At 42.6% G+C, this 27,466-nt stretch overlaps 1 protein-coding gene and 1 long non-coding RNA gene across 4 annotated transcripts in view; one reads left to right on the plus strand and one right to left on the minus strand.

Annotated features, from left to right (window-relative positions):
* Positions 1 to 14,525: 14,525 nt before the first annotated feature.
* Positions 14,526 to 27,466, minus strand: part of PDCD6IP (programmed cell death 6 interacting protein) — a 28,576-nt gene continuing 15,635 nt past the window's right edge. For all 3 annotated transcript variants that reach the window (XM_083577726.1, XM_083577725.1, XM_083577724.1), the window contains exons 9-18: positions 26,910 to 27,033; positions 24,860 to 25,037; positions 23,687 to 23,798; positions 22,511 to 22,680; positions 20,923 to 21,171; positions 20,555 to 20,689; positions 19,140 to 19,234; positions 17,891 to 18,017; positions 16,481 to 16,659; positions 14,526 to 15,525 (exon numbers count right to left, since the gene is read on the minus strand). In XM_083577726.1, the coding sequence (XP_083433852.1) occupies positions 15,339 to 15,525; positions 16,481 to 16,659; positions 17,891 to 18,017; positions 19,140 to 19,234; positions 20,555 to 20,689; positions 20,923 to 21,171; positions 22,511 to 22,680; positions 23,687 to 23,798; positions 24,860 to 25,037; positions 26,910 to 27,033 (1,556 nt within the window). In that variant the 3' untranslated portion in view covers positions 14,526 to 15,338. The remainder of the gene's footprint in view (positions 15,526 to 16,480; positions 16,660 to 17,890; positions 18,018 to 19,139; positions 19,235 to 20,554; positions 20,690 to 20,922; positions 21,172 to 22,510; positions 22,681 to 23,686; positions 23,799 to 24,859; positions 25,038 to 26,909; positions 27,034 to 27,466) is intronic.
* Positions 24,996 to 26,868, plus strand: LOC310745664. The gene is made up of 2 exons (XR_014540293.1): positions 24,996 to 25,141; positions 26,394 to 26,868. It is a non-coding gene; the product is annotated as an uncharacterized lncRNA (long non-coding RNA).

The following is a 27,466-nucleotide window of genomic DNA, read 5'->3' on the forward strand; positions in this document are numbered from 1 at the left end:
TCCAGTGCTGCTGGAAAGATTAATGAATGGGTAGAGTCTGCCAGTCGTATACTAAATTACTCATAGCCAGAACTAGTTCAAATCCTGTTATTTCTAAATCGTGGAAGAAGCTTTCAAATAAAGCATGTTCAGCTTGCTCCTACACAGAACCAACGATCCTGAGAATTTGCAACCTATTCATTGGATCCAGTTAGCTGAAGTTAGGACCCACTGAGATTTATGGGACAAGTTAGTCACGGCTTAATTTCTATGATTTCAATAGGAACTAACTACAGGGAAGCTAATCTAGATCAGTGTCTCCCATATTCAGGTCTCCAGCTGTTTTTGGACTACAACTCCCATCACCCCTAGCTAGCAGGACCAGTGGTCAGGGATGATGGGAACTGTAGTCCCAAAACAGCTGGAGAACCAAGTTTGGGAAACACTGGTCTAGATCCAACCCAGGGTGTTGTATTAGCATCCTCCACAGCATCAATCTGAGCAGAATTCATGCCAGGTGCCATTTTTTTCAGGGCCTCAACACAGAAGTACATGATTATGAGGATGAGGATGATGATGGCATATCTAAAACATTTGAATGGCTCCTGGTATTTAGACAGTGGTGCACAAGAATGGTGCAACCTGTAGCCCTCAGCCTTTTCATCTGGGTGCAACGGAGGGGAGAACATAGCAAAGGCAGAGGCAGCAGGAAAGGATCTGTTCACTTTTTGCTTTGCCCCAACCCACTGTTTGCTTCGGCCTTACACACCCCTGGCATGCAACACCTGAGAGATTACCCCGAGAGAAAACAGCCCTTAAAGAAAAAAGGTTCCCCACCCGAAATCTAGATCCTCAACCCCTAGAGCAGCTTCTCCCCCCCCCCAACTCTTTGGTTCAGTAAATAAGTAACTTTGTGAGAGTCTTATTCCCCACTGTTCTGCTGCTTTGAGGGAGCCTTAAAAAGGCCCCAGTCTGTCACAGGAGTCTCCCTTTTTGGCAATGCAATGCCTCTTTGAGAGTTAAAACAGTAGGAAGGCCCATCTGGGGACCCTCAGTAACTGAGATTTCAAAATCCTTTGGATGTTCTCCAGACCCGTCACACAAACAGAAGGTAAGCTTCTACTGGGAGCTGGAGAAAGAAGAGCTTAAGGCATGCCACGCAATCTAAATTGTGTTGGAATTATTGGGCTGCCAGGTCCGCAGCAGAAAAAAATGGGTCTGGGCTCCAGGTTTCCCAGTGGGTATATGTACCCCATATGTAATCTTGGGGTGTCACTTCAGCGACCCGACCCAACTCAGAAGTTTGCATCCCTGCCATGCACACAGGTCACAGAATTGACGTCATGTTGGGCCTATGAGTCCCGCTGCTCATGTCAACATTATCCCTGTAGGTTGAGACGTTGGTATTGGCCAGTGATCAGGACGTCCTGCACCTGGATCCTTGTCCTTTGCCACAGCAGACTCTGTGAGCTGTGACCAGGAACAGCCCCACTGCCTTGTTCCAGAGGACCTCAGCTCAGTAGGAGCTGTTGCCTGGCAACTGGCAGGTATCCACAGAAGAAGACCTACCTCCATCATGGGCTGAATGAGATCCAGCTACTCATTCCTCCTCCTTCACCTCAGGGAACAAAATCGAAGAGCAAACATGAAGGCAAGAAGCACCACTTGAGCAATCCAGTCGCTGGGATTATAATTTTTATTGTGAGAATTTTTGTAAGCCTCTCGGGGTTATATAGCAGGAGATAAGCACCCTAAATAAAATAGCTGTGGCCATTGTTAACTCACTTCCACCTCTGTGCAGCTGCTGTTCCTGCACCCTGGCCCATGTTCTGGAGCCACAAAGATGGGAGATGCTGCAGCAACTTCTACCCTGATCCCACGTTTACTTATGATTCACTTCACGGCGCTCAACTGCCTTGCTGAGCAGCTCACGCACCAGCTTTTCATTCCTTGTCGTGGGAAGGGGGGGGGGAGAGAGAGAGATGTGTCAAACTGATTGACAAAAATTATATCTAATCACCTTACGTGCCGCAGTTGACATGTGAACATTCAGTTGAATTCCACAGGAAGAGCTTCCAAAAACTGTTCTAGCAAGAGGACATATTAAATCATTCCTCTCCTTGCCTTTTGTCTTTGGCGTCTTCCTAAAACATTGTCCTCTGTTTTGCTTAAACGGACATATCCAGCCGAGGAAGGAAGGCTTTCCTTAGCTTCTCCAGCGGAAGGAGAGAAAGACATTATTCTCCTACCATTTTTTTCTTCTTTTCAAGAGAGAGAGGAAGATGCTCAGACAGCATCCCCTACTGGCCATGCCAAGCTCATCTGTGTGCAGAACGCCAAACTGATCCTTTCCAAGTTTCCCTTTCCTGATTCTTTCACAAAGCGCGAATGGCTCCTCTTTAACTCATCTCGAAATACATAATAATAGAGTTATACCTAAACATTCCAAGTCTCAAAGGTGCTTTGCAAGGTGGAATAACCACGGCACACAGTGCTCCTCAGGCAGGTAGCATCCTCTCAAAAGATTTTGGAAGATAACAGCATGGATCAGGAGAATTACCAAGGCATTAACTTCTCTGATTGCATCCCCTGCAGTTTAATAACAAGGGCTCTGTGCTCGGAGGTGTCGCAGCTGAATTTCAGACTCCCGTGAGCGAGGAAAGCAAAAGCTTATTAACCGAATGAGGGAAAGGGAAAAGTTTATTAGCGGGGTGAGATGGATCTGGCTTGCATTGGGCAAAAGCAACATGCTTCCTTAATTACATGCAATGCCCATCGCCCACAAGCAGCTGCACTGTCATGATGATGCAGTTACATGTCATCTTGATAAGACAAGAAGTGGGGAACCAAAAGCTATTAGATTGCTAAAATTAAGAGTTCTTCTCTTGGGACAATCGGCTCCACCAGGCTCAGGACATTTTGCTGCCTGAGGCAATGGGCAAGATGGTGCCCTTCACCATGACACATATGGAAGCTGATGGGACTGGTAGTTGAATTCTACTCCAGTACTGGTGAAAAAAAGTGTATTCCACTGTACTTGAGGGCATTGGGCTAGTGCAGGGGGCACAGGGCAGGGAACACTCACAGCTCTGGCAAGTCCCTGCATCTCAGCATCTGTCACCTGAGGCAGATGCCTCATTCTGCCTCATCATAGGGCCGGCCCTGCCCCTTCTGAAAGTAATGCCCTTTCCAGCTGCATGGTTGGCCTGAATATTATGGGCCCAAACCAGCCGTAGTTGTGGGCAAAGCATTATGTCGTTAGGTGTCATGCAACATACATGGTTTCTTGCATCATGCAGCTGAAGCTGGCATGCTGGGAAGTTCCTAAATGGTTTCTCATCCATGCAATGACCATAATCAGACCTTCTTAGCTTCATCAGGACTGATGCACCATGGACCTTCAGATGATGCCTTTGGAAGCTGTATGAAACGTCTTCCCCAGTCAGGTCTGCCCAGCATCTTCCTCGTTAAGTTTTAGGTGTAGGTTAAGGGACTTCAACTTGATGGGAATACAGAAACACATCAGCTAGGCACACATAAGGCTGTTTCCTCATGTGCCCTTGTGCGATTTGAGCCAATCTGTACGATCCAGCAAAAGTTGCAACACTCCAAACTTGCATTGAAACTGAAGGAGCTCGGTATTTATCCTCAAGTTTGAATTCAATTTACTTAACTGAAACATAAGCGCAGGCAATTTTGCTGGATCACACCCAGTTTTAACCTCTACTGTTTCATGGCACTCTTTGTTTAGGTAAAAGTGAAGTTGTGTGTGTTTGGTTTCAAAAGCAAGGAGGAATGTGGTATTATAGGATCTATAAGAATGTAAGGACATTTGGTCTTGGCAAAACATTGACTACTTGTACAATACCATGCAACGCTCTTTCTCTTGTTTAGTGCTTATCTAGAGGACAATGATCACTTATCTCTCTTTGCAAGGGTATTTTGTGGGGTAGACAGAGGAGGCGGTAACTTAATGCCATGACTTCTAAAATTACATACCACCAATGAGATTAACATCCTTCCCCTCCCCTAGGCACATTTACTGAAGATAATACAGAACTTTAAAATCCTGTTGTTCAAACTCCCTGTGCTTTTTAAAGTGCAGGAGACAATCTGTAGTTGCTTATTTTGTATCTAAGCAACTGTCAGACTCCATATCTACTAATAAGAAAGGGTGTAATTATATGCTGCAGCTTTAATTAGCAGCAGATGCCTATGTTTATGAAATAAAATGTAAGATTTTTCTGAAGTGCAGAATCCTGATTATATGCAAATTGAAAATACATTTTTGTTGCTTTGGAAGGCTCTTTTTAGATATAGCTTATTTTATATATTCTCCATATTATCCATTTTACAGATGAAAAAGAGGGACCTCTTGTGGGCTGGTAACACTTTTCTTCATATTCTCTCACACACTTTTATGGGTTCAGACAGCTTCTTCTTCATTTTATTAAATATTTTCCAGGATGGGATACATACCTGTATACTTAAAATATTTTTAATATATTAAAAATACTTTTAATATAATTTGACTTGTAAATCAGATCATTAAGACATATTAAACATGTTATTGAAAAACTATTTTTTCCTTATACAAAACTTTAAAACATCAGACATATTCTAAACCTTTAGGCATTAGTCTGAAGTCTTGGGTTGTGTTCAACTAAGTTCTACTCAGAGTAGAGTCATTGAAATTAATAGTCCTCAGTTGGTTGTGTCCATTATTTTAAGCGGGTCTAGTCTGAATGTTGACAACAAGGAGAGATGGTTTCCTTTTCTAAAGCCTTGTTTATTACTCCCAAAATAGCTTGAATGCTTCCTGTTCATGTCGAAATCTGTACCTAACTTATTGCATCCATAACATCCATGCATATTATTTTTTAGCAAAAACATATTTAAATACATAGTTAACAAAAACATTCATTAATAACCAATACAAAAAGAAAAGAAAAAAACATACACATCTATGTACATAAACTACATACATAAAAAAGAAAAAAAGAAAAAGAAAAAAGAAGCAAAAAGAAAAGACAATAATCAAGAACACTATACTAACATGATAACTTAAACTTAAACAAATCTCGGTACCTATCACCTTATAGGTACTATTTGATATGATTCAAACCTATATTAGTATTGCTTGCATTTGGTAGCCTTTAGTATGAGTTGAATCTCTTAATGTGTTTTATATTGTTGACTTCCTTCTGCTTCTACTTGACTGCTATGAGCTTCACATCTCACAATACCCTCCAACATTCCTCAGACGAAAAGATGGACATTCTGTTCTACATTAGTGTGTGCCCCCTCCCCAAATACATGCACTGCCAATGGAATATGGGGAAAGAGCAGGGCTGGCAGAACTGACCCAACGGCTGTTACCAAGAGGAGCGTGCAACAAGAATGTACCAGCAAATGTCTTGGTAGCTATAAGGCTGTGCTCCCATGCGTGCTAATTTCAAAGTCCCATTTGAACTGCGTGGGGCTTACAAGTAAACACATTTAGAACTGAATTTCACCCCTGCCACAGCTTGTTTGAGGGAACTGGGGCGTGAGTGGGCTCAAAACATACACAAGAAAGGTTTCTTGCTACTTTCTGAGATACAGAGGCTGCATTTGCAACTTGAAGCATATTTGTGGCAGCAGAAATAGGGTTGCCATCTCTTCTCTTCTTTTTTTACTGACCCTGCTCCTGCGCTTTCTAGCATCAGCTTTGCATGAAGAAATGAAGGAGGTGAAGCTTTTCCTTGAATGGAAATGAAGAGTGGGAAGAAGCTTCACTTCATCAATTGCTTCAGTTTAAAGGTGGCAGTGAACAACCATTGGATTGCAGGCATCTTGTTTGTTTTTGGTTCCTGGACATACCAGGATTGTCTCAGTCTCTGCAGTGCTGACTTCATGGCAAACCAATAAAGGAGTGTCTCAAAGGAGTGGACACAGCAGATTCCGCCCTCCAGCGTCTGGGGAATGGAAAAAAGTGCCTGGCTCCCTTACCTTTTTGTGCTGGCCCGTTTAGTTATTGTATCAGAAGACAACAAAAAGTCCTAAACTAGAAAAAAGCAGAGGAGAAGATCAGGAGAAGGGGCTTCACAGATTTCATTAAGAGCTCACAGTCTTGAATAACCACAACCATCAGCCCACATTAAGGATACAAGAACCATCAGTACATTCATATTAAATTAAACATATAGGTTTATATTATATTATAATATATTATATTAATTATATATTATACATATATATTATATAAAGTAGAGACATCACCTTGCCAACAAAGGTCCGTATAGTAAAAGCTATGGTTTTCCCAGTAGTAATGTATGGAAGTGAGAGCTGGACCATAAAGAAGGCTGATCGCCGAAGAATTGATGCTTTTGAATTATGGTGCTGGAGGAGACTCTTGAGAGTCCCATGGACTGCAAGAAGATCAAACTTATCCATTCTGAAGAAATCAGCCCTGAGTGCTCACTGGAAGGACAGATCCTGAAGCTGAGGCTCCAATACTTTGGCCACCTCATGAGAAGAGAAGACTCCCTGGAAAAGACCCTGATGTTGGGAAGATTGAGGGCACAAGGAGAAGGGGACGACAGAGGACCAGATGGTTGGACAGTGTTCTCGAAGCTACCAGCATGAGTTTGACCAAACTGCAGGAGGCAGTGGAAGACAGGAGTGCCTGGCGTGCTCTGGTCCATGGGGTCACGAAGAGTGAGACACGACTAAATGACTAAACAACAACAAATAGGTTATTATAAGCCCTCATATTTCCCAAGAGGTATCCACACAAAACTGATATCTATAAGACATATGTCCAAATGTCACCAGAGCAGGGTGGTCCTCAGACCATTGTGTGATAGACAGTGGATGCTTATCCTTCCAGTACTGAAGTCTCTTTCAAAATCCATGTTTACTGTCCTGTCATTAACGCCCATGCTAGGGAAATATGGTTTAAAATATGGTTTTAAATGTGGTATGCATCTGCAAATGTCAAGGATTTCGTGCGCACACAAAAACTTGATATGGACAACAACTACAGGCCAAAAATAGCGCATCACTGGACAAACGTACAGGTTCCTCATATCTGTGTTGGCTGATTAATTTCCACTTCAGAGAAACTTTGGCAAACAAGCAAGCTAAAATGAGACGTTTCTGATACACAGAAAGACAGGGATCTGTCTTATATAGAGCTGTATCATTGAGCTGTAACCCTTTGCCCAATTCAGCCTATTGCACCTTCTCATTATCCAGTATTATATTGGGGATTTGAAATGTAAGGAGGGCTGCCCCACTTTTTCCTGGCAGGATTCCAGTGCTTTAAACACCAGGGGACTAACTTAGGAAGCCTCTGATTAGCAGCGGGGAACTCAATTTACAAACAGGACACACTAAACAGGAAGTGGAACATGTTCAGCTTCCAAGGCAAAGTTCACAAACCGGAACACCTACTTCCAGGTTTGCAGCATTCTGTTTCCAAGTTGTTCATAAACTAAGCTGTTCTAAAAACAAGGTACCACTGTACTTTGGTTTTCTTAAGGCTGCATCCTTTCATTTTGACCCTCACCAGTGCCGTTCATAATTTTTCACCCATACCAATGATGCATTTGGGATAGAGGGAATTCAAGAGCAGCACAACACAACAGAAAAAGATTTTGGAGAAGCAGCTGGTTTATTTCCCTCTGCTGACATCTAGCGTTTGTCTGGCAGAGAGAAGAAACAATCCTATTCCCTTTGGCAATGAGAAGAAAGGCGAATGGCAGAAGCAGGATAAGCTCCCAAAAGTTGACCTTTCGTTTTTGTTTTTTTAAAAAAGATCTATATTAGCAAACAAAATGTCCAAGCTGAAATCGCTTAACAAGTGTGGGATATGAGAGTGAACACAAATGCGCAAATGAGCAGTCCATATAAACACAGGATCCGACAGTCCGTGTAAATGAAATACCAGAGGCGTGGCCTGTTATTGCAGCAGAGTCTGATTAGAAGGTCGGCGGTTCGAATCCCCGCGACGGGGTGAGCTCCTGTTGTTCGGTCCCTGCTCCTGCCCACCTAGCAGTTCAAAATCACGTCAAAGTGCAAGTAAATAAATAGGTAGCGCTCCGGCGGGAAGGTAAACGGCGTTTCCGTGCACTGCTCTGGTTCGCCAGAAGCAGCCTAGTCATGCTGGCCACATGACCCGGAAGCTGTACGCCGGCTCCCTTGGCCAATAAAGCGAGATGAGCGCCGCAACCCCAGAGTCAGCCACAACTGAACCTAATGGTCAGGGGTCCCTTTACCTTGTGCCACTTTAAGACGTAGATTTGCAGAGCCATCCTAGGGATTTTTACTTCTAAGGAGAGGCTAGCCATGTTCAGTGGGGCATACTGCCTGCTCCCCCCCCCCTTTTAAAGCTTAAAATGGTTTACTAACAAACTCTCTTCAAAGGTCACATTCATATGCTGTTCTACACAGCAGCAAGAAAAGACAGGCATTTTAACTTAGTTTTTTAAAGGTAAGGGTTTCTAAATTATTTGTACAGAAACACAAAGATGACCATGCAGTCTAAGCTCTGGCATCCCTTCTGCTGGAAGAGAATAAGGAAAGGCTTTGGGAACCGTTCCCCAACTCCCCCAAGTGAGGGGTTGTGACCTAGTTATGTCTGCCAGTACTGCTTACTCTATGGTCTTAACCCCTTCATGCATTAACTAGAGCTAAACATGCCTGCTGCCCATTGTGTACAGCAGAGGTTGGAAAACTGTGGCCCTCGTGTTTTCTCCCCCCCAAAAAAAATAAATCTTGGGAAGTATAGATTCTCAAGGAGGTCCCCATTCCCCTCAAAGAGGTACAGTGTCCAGAGTACACAGGGAACTCTGAGAATTGTGAATCAGGGAGAGGGGTGCCCAACTAGCAACTCTCAACACTCTTGGAAAAAATCTAGCTCCCAGAATTATTTGGGGGTAGTGATGCCTGTTTAAAGTACTACCCATAGTGTTCTAAAAGCATGGTTCGAATGTGACCTGCATTTACCTAGTGAGAATACCTCTTAGCATCATTTGTTGTTGTTGTGTCCAACTCTTCGTGACCCCATGGACCAGAGCAGGCCAGGCACTCCTGTCTTCTACTGCCTCCGCAGGTTGGTCAAACTCATGTTAGTAGCTTCGAGAACACTGTCCAACCATCTCATCCTCTGTCGTCCCCTTCTCCTTGTGCCCTCAATCTTTCCCAGCATCAGGGTCTTTTCCAGGGAGTCTTCTCTTCTCATGAGGCGGCCAAAGTATTGGAGCCTCAGCTTCAGGATCTGTCCTTCCAGTGAGCATTCAGGGCTGATTTCCTTAAGAATGGATAGGTTTGATCTTCTTGTAGTCCATGGGACTCTCAAGTGTCTGCTCCAGCACCATAATTCAAAAGCATCAATTCTTCAGCAATCAGCCTTCTTTATGGTCCAGCTCTCACTTCTATATATCACTACTGGGAAAATCATGGCTTTAACTATACGGACCTTTGTTGGCAAGGTGATGTCTCTGCTTTTTAAGACGCTGTCTAGGTTTGTCATCGCTTTTCTCCCAAGAAGCAGGTGTCTTTTAATTTCGTGACTGCTGTCACCACCTGCAGTGATCATGGAGCCCAAGAAAGTAAAATCTTCTTACTAATTTGGGACCTTTGTCCCTGTATCAGACTTCTACATGGCGATTCCCCTCGTTATGTCTGTGGGGACACACAGCTCCTGTGGAGTTGCGGCATTCGGGTCATTGAACTGCGTGGAACCAGCGCTGCTGAAGCATCTACCACTGTTGTGAAAAATCCCCACATCACACAGATCTGTGGGCCAAGCTGTACAAGAACTGTCCCTTTCCCAGCACCTAATGACAGCAGTAAGTAAAAACTCAATGTACTGCAAATACACAGCTCATATCATGTTTCCCTGCCTACCAACTACTTTCACTTAGGGGGTTAAGAACAAACCTCTTCATCGGTTGCTGAATTTTCTGATTTCCCCCTTCTTCCATTCGAGAGAGAAGGGAAATGCACATGCTTCATGCCACTCCAGTTGCAGTCCATCACAGGAGGCAAATTAGTAACTTTCCCACCCATACACACCCCTTTCCTTTTCTAAATTAGCGTGGAAAGTGTAAATGTTTGAAATAGGAATAGGAATACAGTGGTACCTCGGGTTACATACGCTTCAGGTTACATACACTTCAGGTTACAGACTCCGCTATCCCAGAAATAGTGCTTCAGGTTAAGAACTTTGCTTCAGGATGAGAACAGAAATCATGCTCCGGTGGTGCAGCAGCAGCAGGAGGCCCCATTAGCTAAAGTGGTGCTTCAGGTTAAGAACAGTTTCAGGTTAAGAACGGACCTCCAGAACAAATTAAATACTTAACCTGAGGTACCACTGTACACTAATTTCCTGTTAGCGATTTGCACAAGGTAGGTGAAGGCAAGAAGGGAGTATTGAACAGATGATACAATTGTTTTTTAAGAAACCTGTCAAGATTTCCCCAACCTCAGCTCTTTAACATGGGTTTTTTTCTCCTTTAAAAAACCCCACCTTTTTGGTACATCTTTTAACACCCTTTCTCTTGTGTGAAATCATCCACTCTTACGTTCCAATTGCTGTCTTCTTTCTCTCTCACAAACATCCTCCTCCTTCGCTTTTGACCCTTTTGTGGATGGTTCACTTACTGCTTAGTAAAAGCTGCCTCTCTCCTTTCGCACATTCCCTGTCACTGCTGACACTTTCAACACATTTGCAGCAGAATGTTCTGCAAAAGCCTATTGGGGGGAAAACAAAATACCAAAAAAAAACACCAAACCCACCCTTCATTCTGCCACTTCCTCTGCTCAGATCTGGCAGGAGGGCACCAGCTGAACAAATCAGGACCATCTCTATACTTCCTGGTGGCTCACTGCATATTGTTGATGAATCTGTTTGCCCTTGCCCCTATTGATCAAACGCCCATAACAAATGCAAGGCTTAACATTTGCATTTGCATAGAACTCTCTCAAGAAGCAGAGCCTCAAACACTGATCTTGGCTCTGAATCTGTGCTATAGATGGTCATGTTTCAAGATAATGTCACACTCATTTCTTGCAGTTTCCCCAAAGCTTATTTTGTGGGTTGCAGAACATGGCTCTGAGCCATTTAGCTATTTTCATGCCAAATATATTCTGACCTACATGTCACTTGTGTAGTAGAATCAACTAAATATGAATAGAAAGATAAAAAGTTGAACAATTTGAAAGTTGAGCCCTGAAATATGCAAGCAGTAAAAATAGGACTATGCAAGTATTGGGAGTAATTGACTAACTGGAGATAAATATCAGTGTTCTTCTTGCTAATACAGTGGTACCTCGGGTTACAGACGCTTCAGGTTACAGACTCTGCTAACCCAGAAATAGTACCTTGGGTTAAGAACTTTGCTTCAGGATGAGTTCAGAAATCGTGCTCTGGCGGCACGGTAGCAGCAGGAGGCGCCATTAGCTAAAGTGGTGCTTCAGGTTAAGAACAGTTTCAGGTTAAGAACGGACCTCCGGAACAAATTAAGTACTTAACCCGAGGTACCACTGTATAGAATACTTGATTGCCAGCTACTTAATTTTTTTGTGAGTGCTGCTAGCAGTTGAGGTCCTGGCATCATGTTTTCCTAGGGTATTATAGAAATAAGATATCACAAGAAACGGCTGGCATATGGTTGTACTAGAATGCACCCCCAGCAGCCAAAGCATTGTCATGCCACCATGTCAGCTATCCCTCTCTTAGACAGATCTTAAATCCTACCAAGTGCAAGTGGGTGAACTAAATGGTTTTCCTCTTCCTTTGATCTGTAGTTTTTTCTCCTCTCTATACATGCACCAGAACTGCACATATCCGGTGCGAGTCAACATCAAGTTGCTAGGGATATGGAAGAAGCATCTTTGAGCAATTTGCTAGGAAAGAAGAGTTTGCAAAGAAAATATTCAGTACGGGTTTTTCACCTTGTGACAGCACTCACGTGGAATTTCTCTTGTATTATAAAATGGTAGCACTCCCAAGGAAAACTGTATCACCCAAAACCACACCACCTGTAGATTAGCATACCAATTTTAAGTTATTCGGACTCCTCCAGCCATCCGCATCAGTCAAAAGAAATAAAAATTCTTAGCACTGGTGCAATGCCAAATTCCCATCTGCATGGCTGAATGCCATAACAATGCCTACAAACTCATCTTTTTGGCCTCTGGGTACTCCTAAGCAATATAGTGGTACCTTGGAAGTCGACTTCCAAAATGTTCGGGAACCAAGGAAACTCCTGCAGCCAATCGGAAGCCGCAGAAGTCGCTTCAGACGTTCGGGTTCCAAAGAACGTTTGAAAACCGGAACAATCACTTCCGGTTTTCGATCGTTCAGGAGCCAAATTGTTCGGCTCCAAAGGCATTTAGAAACCAAGGTACAACTGTACTTGCTAGAAGAAGAAGAAGAGTTTGGATTTGATATCCCGCCTTTCACTCCCCTTCAGGAGTCTCAAAGTGGCTAACATTCTCCTTTCCCTTCCTCCCCCACAACAAACACTCTGTGAGGTGAGTGGGGCTGAGAGACTTCAAAGAAGTGTGACTGGCCCAAGGTCACCCAGCAGCTGCATGTGGAGGAGCGGAGACGCGAACCCGGTTCCCCAGATTACGAGACTACCGCTCTTAACCACTACACCACACTGGCTCTCAAGGAACTGTCCAGCTATGCTTTGTACAACCAAGACCTACCTTGTTCCTAAAGGACAAAGCCATTAGTTGTCTGCACTCCTCTTCTTCCATAAGTAGTTTGGAAAACCTTCCAGGAATCTATTGGTCATTTAAAGCAAACAAGGTCCCGTTTACACTCTCTTTATTATGTTAACGTTATCCTTTAATTTTATTTCCCTAAAGTGGACTTTTACAAAGTTTTTCACTCTCTTTAGCCCTGTTCAGAATACTGCAGCTGGATTGCTGTCTGGAACTGGTCATAGGAAACATACTGCACAAATTTTAAATGCAGCTACACTGCCTCTTGATTTGTTTTGAGCATCTAAGTAACAGTGCTTAACCTTTGAAGGTCTAAACAACTTGGTTTTTTCCCAAATGAACCTGCGAAGGAATCAGGATTGGCTTCCAGAGCCCTTTAGGTCTCCCTTTCTCTCTGCACCCCCTCACCTTGGTAAAAGGGAGGTTCAGAGATAGGCATACCTACCAAGAACACCCCATCTTTGCGACCCCCTCCCGAGGACTGATTTTTATTGTGTAATCCCCATTTTATTTTTTTATATGAAAACTGCCCTAGAAACTGTGATAGAGCAAGTTTATTTAATAGTTGTTACCTTGCTCTGTATTTAACAGTTTATGTGTCAATAACATGGACATTTTCTCTATTTGATGGTGAGAGACTGCCCTCTAGCGGATAATTTTATTTTCAAAAGCCTACTACCCATGTTATGGCAACATAAAGCTTTAGCATTCTGAAAAGTAGTTTGCCTTTTCATATAGGGTATGGACAATATTCAATCCCTACACCTGTTATTTGCCTAGTTTCTAAATGTTTGAATGTATGCCACAAATCCAAGAATCGCTGTGATGTCAGGTGGGTTTTTGTTTTCAACCTGGGAAGGGTCTTTCAGCTTCTACTACTAAATATGAACATGCACTTCACAGTGAGTTGCTGTATACATGGAATAAAATCTGCCCCAGGCTTCAGAGGAACCAATACGATAGCTTGTTTTCCCCTTCTAACCCATAGTGTTTTCAGATTTAATTTGCCACCATCTGCTTAGTTTTAACATTTAGACCCAGTTCTGAACCAAGGGTTCTTGGAACGAAGAGGTGCAGCTACAGCTCTCTAGCCCATGTCCCACTGCTGCCTTCCAGGTTTAAACCATGATTGAGTTTAGAATTGCATCCAAAACTATTATGGTGTTTTCACTGCAATTAAACAACAAGGTGTAGTCAAGGTTTGCTAAGTTATAGAGGAAGAACCATTAGTGGTCGTAAGTAACTTTAGTCTACAGATTTCAGTGCGTCTGCTCTGAGAATGACTGGTTTGGATATAAGCGTATATTTTTAGCTGTGAAGTACTGACACATAACCTGCATTAATTCCCCATGTATGATAGAAAATTCAAGTCTTAACTTGTTTAAGCTTTTGTGCGCTTTTCAATCTGGGCTTGAGACTGATTTTTGGCAAGTTTCTGTCTTGTCCAACAATATTCGCCACTGGCCATGCATACATTTCTAGCATCAAAGGCACCATTAGAGGTACAGGATGTTAACTCTAGGATTGACTTTCATGGGATAGAATCCATCCAAATTTTAAAATGAAACTACAGCAAACGTCTGTGCTTACACTAGGTCCAAGTCACCTAGATTCAACCACATGCTTAAAAACAAAAATCTTGACTTTTAACTATTATTTCAGATATGTGAAACCTATGTGAACCTAGATTATTCTTGTGTTCACATACACAAGCCTGCATGGACTGGGAAAATGTGGTATTGTGGAGAGACTGAAGACAGTGCTATTAGATTCATAGCAGTTCAAGCAGGTTGACACCACTTAGATAAACCAGGAGCAAGATATCAAAATAAATGTCAAGTGTTTTACTTCTCAGCCAGTCATGAATAGCAATTTAGCAACATTTTTTTGCAAATCATCACTGATGAACATCTTACAACTTGAAAGCGTCTTCTGAAAGATTCAATAAAAATATGCAGATTTATTTTTCTTGCTCATTCTGGGGTAACATAATCTTGATCTATGGAATCATTTGTATATTACAGGAACTTAAATACAACCAATCTCCATCCTTGAGTGTTTAGCAGAAACCTCGGCTTCAAAAACCAACGCCAAAGAGTGCACCCAAACTTCAGAAACATAACACCAGTTATAGGGTAGTAAGAAATCTCTACTGTTAAACATTTCTAAAGCATCTCTATGCAATATTATGTTGCACTTAAGATTTACAATGTCTTGATTGTGAGCTAAACTGATACCCAAAATACAAACCAGCAAAATATAGAAGGAAACCGCATTTAGTCTTGTGGACTAAATCTCACCCAGTGCAATTCCTTTTGCTTTTCATCTCAATTACCCCAAATACTATTTATAGGAAATTACTTTTTTTTTTAATAAAGAATTTTGGTTTAAGTGTAGTTCACACCGTTTGCTGTAATCTAATTCTGTTCACGTACTACAGATGCAGCCTGCTGATCCTTTAAGAGGTTTAATACAGTCAGAATCCAATCGGGAGCACAGAATGTTTGAGAATCTAACCAGAGAAAAGTTACGGAGCGTTTTCAATACAGCGAGGTACACTAACTGGAACTAAAGATTTAGTATGCTTATTGCAAGTTTCTCTTAGTTATAACAAGCAGTGCTTCTTTGCAGATATGTTATTGCTGTGGATAAGGATATCCAGGCTGTTGTGGAGGGTGTTGTGGGTAAGGATATCCAGGCTGCTGTTGTCCCGGATACGGTGCTTGTCCAGGATTTTGGTACATAGCCGCAGGATTGTAGGGCAGATTGAACTGGCCATACATGTAAGGATTGTAGCCCATTGGCATAGGCATCTGGCAGTATCTGTAAAAACAAAAAGTGGCAGGATGTACAGTTACAATACCGCAGAGCACATAAACCTCTCCAGTTGACCTTCTGAAGGATCTCCCCCTCCACAGCCCATCAAACCTTCTGCTGAAAAAACAGCTTTCCAGAATTTTGGAATCCTTAATAGGGTCTTAATACTCTAGGGGAGATCCAATTGTGACATCCTCCTGCCACAATAACTTCCACTAGCAAGAGCTTTAACTTGGTGCTACCATTGCTTATGAAATATGGACCGCTTGTAAACGCCATCTGCAACTCCTTGAAAGATTCCATCAACAGTGTCTCCGAAAAATTGTTACACATCACTTGGGAAGACAGGCAAACTAATGCCAGTGTACAGGAAGAAGCAAAGATCACCAGCGTCAAAGCAATGATTCTTCAACATCAACTTCGTTGGACTGGTCATCTTGTTCGGATGCCTGATTAACGTCTTCCAAAGCAACTGCTCTATTCCAAACTTAAAAATGGAAAGCATAATGCTGGTGGTCAATAAAAGAGGTTTAAAGACTCTCTCAAGGCAAATCTAAAAAAAAATGGAGTGTAAAAACTGACAACTGGGAAACACTGGCCTGCCAGTGCTCCAGTTGGAGAACAGCCTTTACCAAAGATGTAATGGGCTTTGAAGACACTCGAACTCAGGACAAAAGGGAGAAACGTGCTAAGAGGAAGGCACGCTTGGCAAACCTTCACCATAACCAGCTCCCACCCAGAAACCTATGTCCCCACTGTGGAAGGACATGTGGATCCAGAACTGGCCTCCACAGTCACTTACAGACTCACTGTTAAGACATTTTTGGAAGACAATCTTTACTTGGCTATGACTGATCGTCAAAGAAGAAGAAGAAGACGACTATTGCTGAATAATTAAGAGCAATCTAATCTCTCAAGTGGTGCTTAAGCTCCTTCTTTTTCCTTTTCTTTGCAAACTTACCCAGGGTATCCTGGATATGTCGGATAAGGCGGCTCCTGAGCCTGTGAAGGTGCTGTGCTAGCCGTAGAGCCAGCCGGAGAAGGTGCTGTGCCAATGGCTGCTTGTACAGGAGTAGAGAGTGCATTTGCCGAAGAAACCACTGGCGGGGGAGGGCGTGCTGGGGGCTGTGGTTTACTGGCCTAAATAAGAAAAGTGGAGTTAGGTGTGAGCTGCATAGACATAAACTACAATGCTATCATCTGTGTGTGGCACTAAGCAGAATAGGCTCTGAAAAACAATAGGAAACATAAGTCAAGAAACAAGGCTTCAAGTCTAAGCTCTGAACAACCCAGGGCCATGCTACCTATTCCCTATATTTTAATCCCAAGGGCCATATAACCTTCTGGGGGCCACCTGCCAGTGCGGATACAAATATTACCTTTACCAGTTAATATAAATGTTACCTTTGTGCTAGTTCCAATAATCCCTTATACACCCACCCGTTCTCTCCATCCTCTAACAGAGGTTAAGGACACATTCCACACCCGGCCAATTAGATTGCGAATAAATATTGCCACAGACATTTCTGAGATCACAGTCTTTCCAATGAGTGGCTCCTGTCCAGGTTTGTTAACTGTCTTACTTTAAGTGTTGTGAGGATCCTATGCTCTTTTAAAATGTGGTTTTTGGGGGGTGGGCGATTATTGGGTTGTTGTTTTTATTTTGATTATGTATTTTGTGGTTTTATATTTTGATTTTATTCTGTGAACCGCCCTGAGACCTCTGGGTATAGGGCGGTGTATAAATTCAATTATTGATAATAACAGTAGTAATTCCAGTCCGCCATAAATACTGGGGACGTGAAGCTGGGTCACTGACAGGTGTGGCCTGGGACGAAGGGGAGCGGTCTAGCAAGAGGTCCAAGGGCCAGACAAAGAGGGTACTATGTAACCACAGCAGGTCGACTAGATCTTTACAGACCATCCTGATGGTGTCAGAACCTGGGGGCAACACAAAAGCAGGCCCTCTTCACAGTGGCACCTACATTCTGAAATGCTCCACCACTGAAATGCTTTACAAAAAACTTATTTGCTGGCTTGGGTTTTCCCAGACTAGTAACACTAATCCAACTGTCTTATAGTATTGGAGAGATCTGGGGCACTGTTTTTATTGAAACTGTGTTCATGTATTATTATTTTTTGAAATCGTTTCTATCTTGATAAACCGCTTCAAGATTTGTAATGGTAAGTGGTATCGTATATATTTAAACAAGCAAACAGAAATGCTGCCCACCTGCAATAGCAGCCAGCACAGAACAGGTTGTTTCTCATTCATGAAACAGCTATGCAGTACCTAAGGCTGGTCACACTAATGTACTGAGATGAGAGGGCAATAACACTATAAATTTGTTTAAATGGCTCCTTTACTTACCACACTGGTTCTGGGAGCTGGAGTTGGAGTCGATGATGCTGGAGGCTTGTTTCCCCCAGTTTGGTATGCAGGCACAGAAGGAAAAGAAGGCGCACTGGGTTCTCTAGCAATACTTTGCTGCAAATCTCTTAAAAGGAAAATGTTTTTCATAAGATTTGAAGCATAATAGAATGCTGCAATATCCCCCCCCCAACATAGAATTAGTATTCGATACACACCTACACAGGGTCTTTGCAGAGAAAGCTACCAAGCTATTATAAAACTGGTCAAATTACCTCTGCAATTAGGTTGAGCTTAATCTCACCAAAGCTTAGCAGAATTAAATACGGCCTTTTCGGATCAAATGGCATTTGAAAGAAGCAAAAATGTTGTTTCTATTGCAAAGAAAACCATGCTCCAAACTTCAGACACTATAGCTTGTCAAAAGTGCCCAATTTGCTCATGCAAGGGATGTGTTCGTCCGTGACCCTGAAGAACAGCTGAAATAGGCTGTAAAGGGACCACAGCAGCTCTAGAATGTAAGAAAAACTCTGTATGTACTTCTCTGGATCCACACACGTGAAATTTGCTGCCTAAAGTATGTAGACAAAAAAGTTCAAAAACTGCAGAATGCCAGAGACATGTTTGTAAGAAATAGAGCAGGGATCCCCAAACTGTGGTCTGTGAGCTTCATTTTGGTGAGCCACAGCATGTCTGGATTTGCGGCTGAAGATGGGAACTGACGCACCCATCACAATAAATGTCTGTATTAATTTCATTTTAACAACTCCTGTTCTTTCTTACATTGTATTACGTTTTGAATTCTATGAAATACAATAAAACACAGGGCTTTAAAAACAGAAGTAGCAATCCTATTAAAAACCACATAGCATTAAACACATGACATAAACTACAAAAGGCAGAAAAAAACATTAAGTGATCTGCCAAGACCATGGGCAATTTTTAAGTTGGGGCACCACCAGAATAGAGGAATATAGCTGGCTCTATGCATAATATATACATATTTAGCCCTTACTAATTGGCCAGCGTCTTGACACACATAAATAAGTTACTGCAGTATGACTTAAGCATTTCCTGTAATTTTCTCAGAGATTACTACCAAGCATTTACAATAAATGGATATTTATCATTTGAAGAGTCACCTCTGATCTCAAGTCCCCCTGACTGGAAGGAACTCTTCCCTCAAAGGAAGTTAAGAAAACCATTAAGATGAAATATAATCTAATATTTGAAGGTGGAGCAAGCTTACTTCAGAAGTTCATCTCTCTCCGTTTTGCGTGCAAACACAATGTCAGTGCATTTGTTTTGGAACTTCAGAAGGATTTCAGTCAATTCATTGTAAAACTAGGAAGGAAGAAAACAGTGACTACTCACCAGTAAGAAGCATTTTAAAAACAAAGCGCTGGATATTGACATAAGTCTTATTTCCAAGAAGTGAGAAAACTGATGACAAGGAAACATTTTAGTCCACTGCTATTTCCAGCATCGCCACTAGGAAAAGCAAATGTGGAACTGCATACCAAGGAATTATATGCAAACAGTCTGCAGGTGCTTAAGGGACAGTGTGAAGACCATATATGTCAACTGACAATTCTCATGACCATGATTTGACATTTCTTCACTTCGTACTACATTGCATTCTGGTCCAAAGAGCCCTAAATAAGATGCATGTGTTTCAGATGGAACAAAGGCTCTGGTTTTAAGAGCTTAAAAAATTCGCTGTCCACTCAACATCAATGACTGGACACATAATGTGCCTTGTATACAAAGGGAATGTATACCGTATCTACTGCGCTAAGCCTCAGCATCACTGCAACAAATTATATACTGTTCCTGTTAGCCCAACCTCTTTCCTCTGTTGCCTCCCTTGTGCCATTTGCAATTTTAGAATGTTTTGATTACAATACACCCCCACTAGTACCTGGGAGACCAGGCTTCAAATCTCCACTCAGCCATGAAGCTCACTGGGTGACCTTGGGTCTAACCTACCCTACAGGGTTGTTGTTGTGGAGATTAAATGAAAACTATGCAAGCCATCTCCAGCTCCTTGGTGAGAAAGGTGGGATAAAAAGTGCAATAAATGAATAAACAAGCGTTCTTCAGTTTAAAACAAAAAACAATACACCCCCAACATAAACACGCTGCCAGGGCCTTCCATTCTCTTTTTTAGTTTTTCTCTCTTCCTTCTCGTTCCCTATCTTCCCATTTCTCTGCTAAAAAGAGGTGCTACAGGTGTTAACTTCAAAGGAGACCCAAGGCTGCAATGAGAGGAGCATATTAAGAACTCTTCTTTATTGGTTCTGTATAACTCAAAGGGATGCCATTTCCCAAACTTCCAATTTTTTGTTTGTATTTCGTTTAGAATTTCTCCCTTTCAGTTTTATTGCTTATTGTCATTATAGGTAATAAATACTCGCTCCAAAATTTGTGGCATTTCATCCCATCCCATCAAAGTAGCATTAAGTACATGAAATGTCACTCCATTTTCAACTTTTATAATTCAAGACCTGCATTTTCTCTAGAATATAGAATATACATTTAGTCAAGTGGGCTTTTGCAATGCTTTACATTGCACCTGTTGAAACTCACTAATCAATCAGACCAGGGAAAAGAATAAAATAAAACCTGTGGTATTGCTTTTTGTGGTGAGGGACCTTACGATACCTTTGTGCCTTCTTTCAGGTTGGCTACAAGTTCCACAAAATTGTCATTAGCAACAGCTAAATTCTTTAGAACTTCTTCTCTTAAATTGGATTCATTATTTGATTGCTTCATCTTAGAAAATTCCTGATGTGAATTCTACCATGAGAAAAAAGAAAGCATTTTAAGAGGGTTTCACAAAGTTCATACTATTCCATAAGCATATATCTCTACTAAGATAAATACATTTATCTACTAGAAGAAAATATGTGTGGCTGCAAGTCTGAATTGATACAAGCACACTGAAATCAATGACCACCAGCACCCTGCCCCCCAGGTACCAACTGTGCCAAACTGGCCCTTAAAATGTATCACAAAGAAAATAAGACTACCTGAATGTTGTTGAGCAGCTCCTCCTGTTTTTTCAGGGTCTCCTGTACTTTGTGGGTGAGACTACCATAAATGCGATCCAGCTCAGTGACAGAAATGGCTTCTTCATTTAACGTACCATCCTGTGCAAGGGCTGTTAGGAATTTTGTTGTCATGTCAAAGTTTATTGCCTTCAGATCATTCTCTAATTGCTCTCTCTGCTTTTTCACTTCTTCCAGATTAGCTAGCAAGGATTTTAGGACATTCACCACCTAGAAAGCAAAGTGCAATTAACTGTTGGTGCTTTGAGGCACTTGTTAAGTCTTATTTTCCACTATGCACCAGAAAGAGAAGAGTCAGAACTAGCAGTTGTTTTTGAAATAGTTATTTTCTCCCACTACTGCATCATCAAGGCTGTACGTTAAAAAAATTAGCTTAGCAAGGCTGGGCCTTACAGAGGCCAACTCACTGACAAGTTTGTTGCATCACAGAACACAGACTTGACCAATCTGGGGCAAAATGAAATGGCATATAGAAGATCTGGCCATGAAGTTTTCTGATTTTTGCTTTTAATTACAAAGTGGATCATGAGCTGCTTACAAGAACCTATAAATTTATATCAGATAGATTGGGTGGGGACGGCAAACAGGATAGGCCATTCTCCATTCCATGCCATGACACTCAGGTAATCTGGGAAGGCCTTGCAGAACTTTTTAATGTAAAAAGCACAACACAAAAAAACCCAGTCTCCTGTGTCCCATTAATTTTGCCTTTCAAATGAAGTTCTTCCTAATAGATGATTAAGTTTCTGTGCTGCGTTGGAAGACTTTAAAATTAACATCATCCTCTCATGTACAAAATTTACTAAGTCTTGAACGTAACAGTCCCTGCTTGCGGGCTTACAAAGTAAAAAACAAAAACACAGAGCACATGGAAGAAATGGTGGGGCGGGAAGAGGAAAACAAGCAAATGCAAGCACCAGTTGGTCTCTCATCAAAGCTGATAAAGTGGGCTCTATTGTCACATCTCTCCCACTGCTTTAACCAGGTAGAATTATTCTACAAGTAATTCTTAGAAGGTTGTGTTGCATTATCTTTAGCAGTGTTTTTCCAATGGTTCACCTCATTTTAATGTCTAAAGATGCAACACAGTATGACTGAGGCCAAACAAACACATCTTTGCCATGTAATCAATGCTCATTCAGGATCAGAAACAATGTTCAGATGCTAAGTACTTGAGTAACTGGCCCTGACTAGCCTGTGATGAGCTTCCGATCATTACAGCAGCATTGTGAGATGAACCCATGAAAGCAGCACATTAACAGTGCTCCTGTAATATCTAAGGAATATTTGTACAACCCTTCACCCCAAGTTTTAAGTCAGGCTTCCTCAACCTCGGCCCTCCAGATGTTTTTGGCCTACAATTCCCATGATCCCTAGCTAGCAGGACCAGTGGTCAGGGATGCTGGGAATTGTAGTCTCAAAACATCTGGAGGGCCGAGGTTGAAGAAGCCTGTTTTAAGTAGTCTCTCAAACAACTGTTAAGGCAGAACATTATCAATCAAGAACTGAATCGTTAAGAAACTTTATATGCAATTTCTAAATCTCTTACCTCGCTTCCCTGCATAGTTTTTGCTGGATTTGCTGACGGAATTGCTGCATTCAGTTCTGGTTCTGGTTTACATAATAGTGAAATTGTATCGCGATGCGATTGGTAACGTTCCTTAACCTGTTTGTCAGCTTGCACAGCTTTATCCAAGATATTGCTGTAATTGGCTCCCTCTACAAAAAATAAAAAATAAAAATACAAAGGTTCATTCGATGCTCAAGCATGCCTCTTTTACCAATACACAAAATACTGTACAATTACTACTTAAAAAACTTAGTAATATGCTCAGTCTGCGTTACAAATAATTTAGTAAATTGGTGTTTGTGTGAATTTAAACAATTCCATTGATTGAAACCCACTTATAAAGATAATTTTTAGTCCACCCTTCATCACATGATCCCAGGGCTGGCTCCAAAACAGTAAAACACTAAAGTAAAAATAATTCAGCGCACAACTTATAAAAACAGGTATGATTCTCAAACTCACCCCCACCCCCATGAACTACTTAAATCTGCAGATTGTCTTGGTCTACCATTAATGATTTTTCTGTTGTAACAACTGCAATGTATTATGCTAGATGCTGTGTGATTTTTAACTATTTTTATTGCTATTTTTATCATACTTTATCATATTACGATCTGAATTCCACAGATTTCAAGTTGCAATACAAGAAAATACAAGGAATAAAAGCAGCAAAAAATAAAATAAAAACAGGCCCAATAATTAAAGCACACATGCTGCAGACAATGTGAGACAATGAGTAAAACTTAAAAATAGTTGAAGGGGTCTGTAATGAATCAAGTTAAGGTTCTTCAGCATAATGAATTCTGAAGTATAGAATTAAGTTGCTCTCCTATCTCCATTCTGCACCTTTCCCCAAAGAGTAAGCAAATATGATGCATTTCATCCTATTATTTGAGAATCTTACAATTCTGAATTATACATGTAGTACAACCACTTTTTGCCACTGGTGTGCTAAACCTAGGTAACCAGACCAGAGAGGAGCTTAGAAGAGGCCACCTGTTGTTCAGAGTCCAATAAATGGTGCTCTTACTCTGCCTCCTCTGATGTCTTTCCTTATCACTCCAATCCCTTTTGGGATAAATCTCAACACAGAATTCAGCTTCATGCCAATATATTTCAGCAACTCAGTACCAGGTTATGAAGAACAAATATTACCTGCTCTTAAAGGCTTATAAAGGTCATTTGATGGTGTTCTTTGCCAACGTTCCTTGAACTTGTTCTTTAGCTCATTATCTGTTGTTTCTTCTTCATCCAATATCCTTAGGGACTAAAATCGTTTAAAAATATTTTAATTAAATAACTTCAAACCATAAAAAGGCTGAATCCATGCAAAGTGTGCTGAATATAGGCTTCACCTGTATCATAATTAAATTTCCCAATTATTTGACTGGCATCCAATTTCAACTTAGTCTGGATTTAACCAAGTGGGCAAAATTCAACAGTGTTCATGCAAGAGGTTTTGAAAGCTGTAGCATTCGTTGAGCAAAGAATAGTGCACAGGCATAACCGTTACCAAGAATTATGATAGCAGCAGTTGTGTTAGTCGCTGTGCACTATCTTTCACAAGCGGACAACATCCACTGGATCTGGCTGTCATTCTGTGCTAAAATGAGGTTCCTAGTTAGCAGTCTGCAAGCAGACTGCCAGAACTGGGTATCATCCAATGTCTTTAGAATGAAACAAATCCAGTGTTGCTTTGAAAACCTATCCCCTATAAACACCCGATGCATATATTTACACACACACATAATATACATATAAAGGTAAAGGGACCCCTGACAGGGGACCCTCAGACGACTCTGAGGTTGCAGTGCTCATCTCACTTTATTGGCCGAGGGAGCCGGCGTTTGTCCGCAGACAGCTTCCGGGTCATGTGGCCAGCATGACTAAACCGCTTCTGGCGAACCAGAGCAGCGCACGGAAACACCGTTTACCTTCCCGCCGGAGCAGTACCTATTTATCTACTTGCACTTTGACGTGCTTTTGAATGCTAGGTTGGCAGGAGCAGGGACCGAGCAACGGGAGCTCACCCCGTCATGGGGATTCAAACCGCCAACCTTCTGATCTGCAAGGCCTAGGCTCTGTGGTTTAGACCACAGCACCACCCACGTCCCTTTATTGGGAAAGGAAATATGCATATACGTAGACTGAAATCTTGGAATCCAATCAAATGGAATCTATTTTTAAAACATATGGTGATCTAGTTTCTTGTAAATAAACAAAGAAAGTGTGAGAATTTATCAGCTCAGGTTTTGCCACTACCACAATATGGTAAAATGTAAGTTGATGTGCTAACAGTGTAGACTATTGGTATTATTGTAGGCTTACCTCATCCAGAATCTCTCTATTTCTCTGTAACAGTTCCGGAAGATCTTTCATCAACTGATCAATAGTTTGGACGCCTCCCTGTTCAATCACAGACTTAGACTTCTGCAAAATGGACTGAGGAACACTATCCCCAGAAACATCTTCTATGGCAGCGGGGAGATTGAGGGAAGCCAGCACTCTGGGAAGGACAATTTGACACTTCAATTGACATCAACCAGCTTTTAAAGACACTTGACTGACAGTTTGTTGGGAGTTAACATTCCCGTTTAACAATGTACAGTGGTGCCTCGCAAGACGAAATTAATTCGTTCCGCAAGTTTTTTCTTCTTGCGAGTTTTTCGTCTTGCGAAGCACGGTTTCCCATAGGAATGCATTGAAAATCAATTAATGCGTTCCTATGGAGACCGCCTTCAGACCAGGTCCGGGGACAGTCTGTCCCCGGACCTCTTCTGAAGGCTGGCGGGGGGAGAAGGACTTTTCTCCCCACCGCCAGCCTTCAGAACAGCCTTCTGAAGGCTGGCGGTGGGAAGAAAAGCCCTTCTCCCGCCGCCAGCCTTCAGAAGAGTTCCCCCAGGGCTGCCTAGGCTGCGGATAGCAGCCTGCTGCCCCACACGAGGGGCGCTCTTAAGCAGAGCGCCCCTCGCGCGGGGCAGACATTCGCAGCTTGGGGAGCGCTGCAGGACTTCCCCGCAGGGCTCTCCAAGCTGCGGATAGCAGCCTGCTGCCCCACACGAGGGGCGCTCTTAAGCAGAGCGCCCCTCGCGCGGGGCAGACATTCGCAGCTTGGGGAGCCCTGCAGGAGTTCCCCGCAGGGCTCTCCAAGCTGCGGATAGCAGCCTGCTGCCCCACACGAGGGGCGCTCTTAAGCAGAGCGCCCCTCGCGCGGGGCAGACATTCGCAGCTTGGGGAGCCCTGCAGGAGTTCCCCGCAGGGCTCTCCAAGCTGCGGATAGCAGCCTGCTGCCCCACACGAGGGGCGCTCTTAAGCAGAGCGCCCCTCACGCGGGGCAGACATTCGCAGCTTGGGGAGCCCTGCAGGAGTTCCCTGCAGGGCTCTCCAAGCTGCGGATAGCAGCCTGCTGCCCTGCGCGAGGGGCGCTCTGCTTCAGAGCGCCCCTTGCGCGGAGCAGACATTCGCAGCTTGGGGAGCCCTGCAGGAGTTCCCTGCAGGGCTCTCCAAGCTGCGGATAGCAGCCTGCTCTGAAGCAGAGCGCCCCTCGCGCGGGGCAGACATTCGCAGCTTGGGGAGCGCTGCAGGACTTCCCCGCAGGGCTCTCCAAGCTGTGGATAGCAGCCTGCTGCCCCACACGAGGGCTCTTAAGCAGAGCGCCCCTCGCGGGGCAGACATTCACAGCTTGGGGAGCCCTGCAGGATTTCCCCGCTGTCCCCGGAGATTTCCCTGTGGGCTTTCGTCTTGCGAAGCAAGCCCATAGGGAAATTCGTCTTGCGAAGCCGCTAAAAAATCGGAAAACCCTTTCGTCTTGCGGGTTTTTCGTTTAGCGAGGCATTCGTCTTGCGGGGCACCACTGTATAAGAATATACTGTCTTCTCTTGTACCATTCTGTTTGCTATAGCAAAAAGTAAAATTACAGGCAGCCCCCAACTGACACAGAGGTTACGTTCCAAAGCACCGCTCGCGTAGGTGAAATTGCTTATAATGGAAACCCATTGAAAAAGCCTGCAAATGCCCACCTCGCCCTTTTAGGGATGTTTCCGTGAAGTCTTTATGACATTTCTTCCAGATTGAACATGCATAAATTGGGGGGGGGGCCTGCCTGTACCAAGTATCGTTGCAGTAAAAGTCAAATTGACCAGTGTGCTTTCTGCCACACACAAAATACTTGATGGTGTCACTGCTAATGAAAACTACTCTTTATGAGTGTGATTGTACTCTTCTAATGCCAAACACAATTTAGGCAACATATAAATTTAAATGACATGAAAACGTACCTTCAATAATACTGAACTTCTGTTTTATTCAACAGTATCTCTTTGGCATGCCAAACAAAAGCAATGTTTTACCAAGTCAGACATCAGAATCATCAACTCACCCATTTGCCAGATTGGTGGCCTCCCTCATCTGGGCTATTGATCTGTTAACCAAGTCTGCCTTTCTTTGGTTGTAGAGAGTGAGAGCTTGCTGCACTGCCAGGGGAACCATCTTCTCAAACAAATCTATAAAATGAGCTGTATTACTATGATGACCAAAAAACCCCAATACTTATACCTCTACCTCCCCAGGGCACTTATCTGGAAAGATCAAACCACCAGCACACGCTCTCCATTGCCTTCTGGAAAGGGAAGTCTTTCAACCAAAATTTTAACACAGGCAAAGTATCAATGCTTAACATGAGAACACCTCAAAACAGTTTTCTTCTAAAAGGCTTTAGCAAATGGACTTTTAATGAAAGGGCTGGTGCCGTAATATTTTAATTTAAATTATCTGTATGGATTTAATAGATTTAATATATGTATATAGTTTTACTTCTAACAATGCTTAATTGTTTTAATTATTGTTTTTTTCTATGTTTTTAGCAGTTTGCATTTTTATGTGTAAGTTACCTTGAGTCCCATCAGGGAAAAAGGTGGGGTGCAGGTGAATAAATAA

This window comes from Podarcis filfolensis, assembly GCF_964270895.1.
Source record: "Podarcis filfolensis genome assembly, chromosome: 12".
NCBI classification, from domain to species: domain Eukaryota; kingdom Metazoa; phylum Chordata; class Lepidosauria; order Squamata; family Lacertidae; genus Podarcis; species Podarcis filfolensis.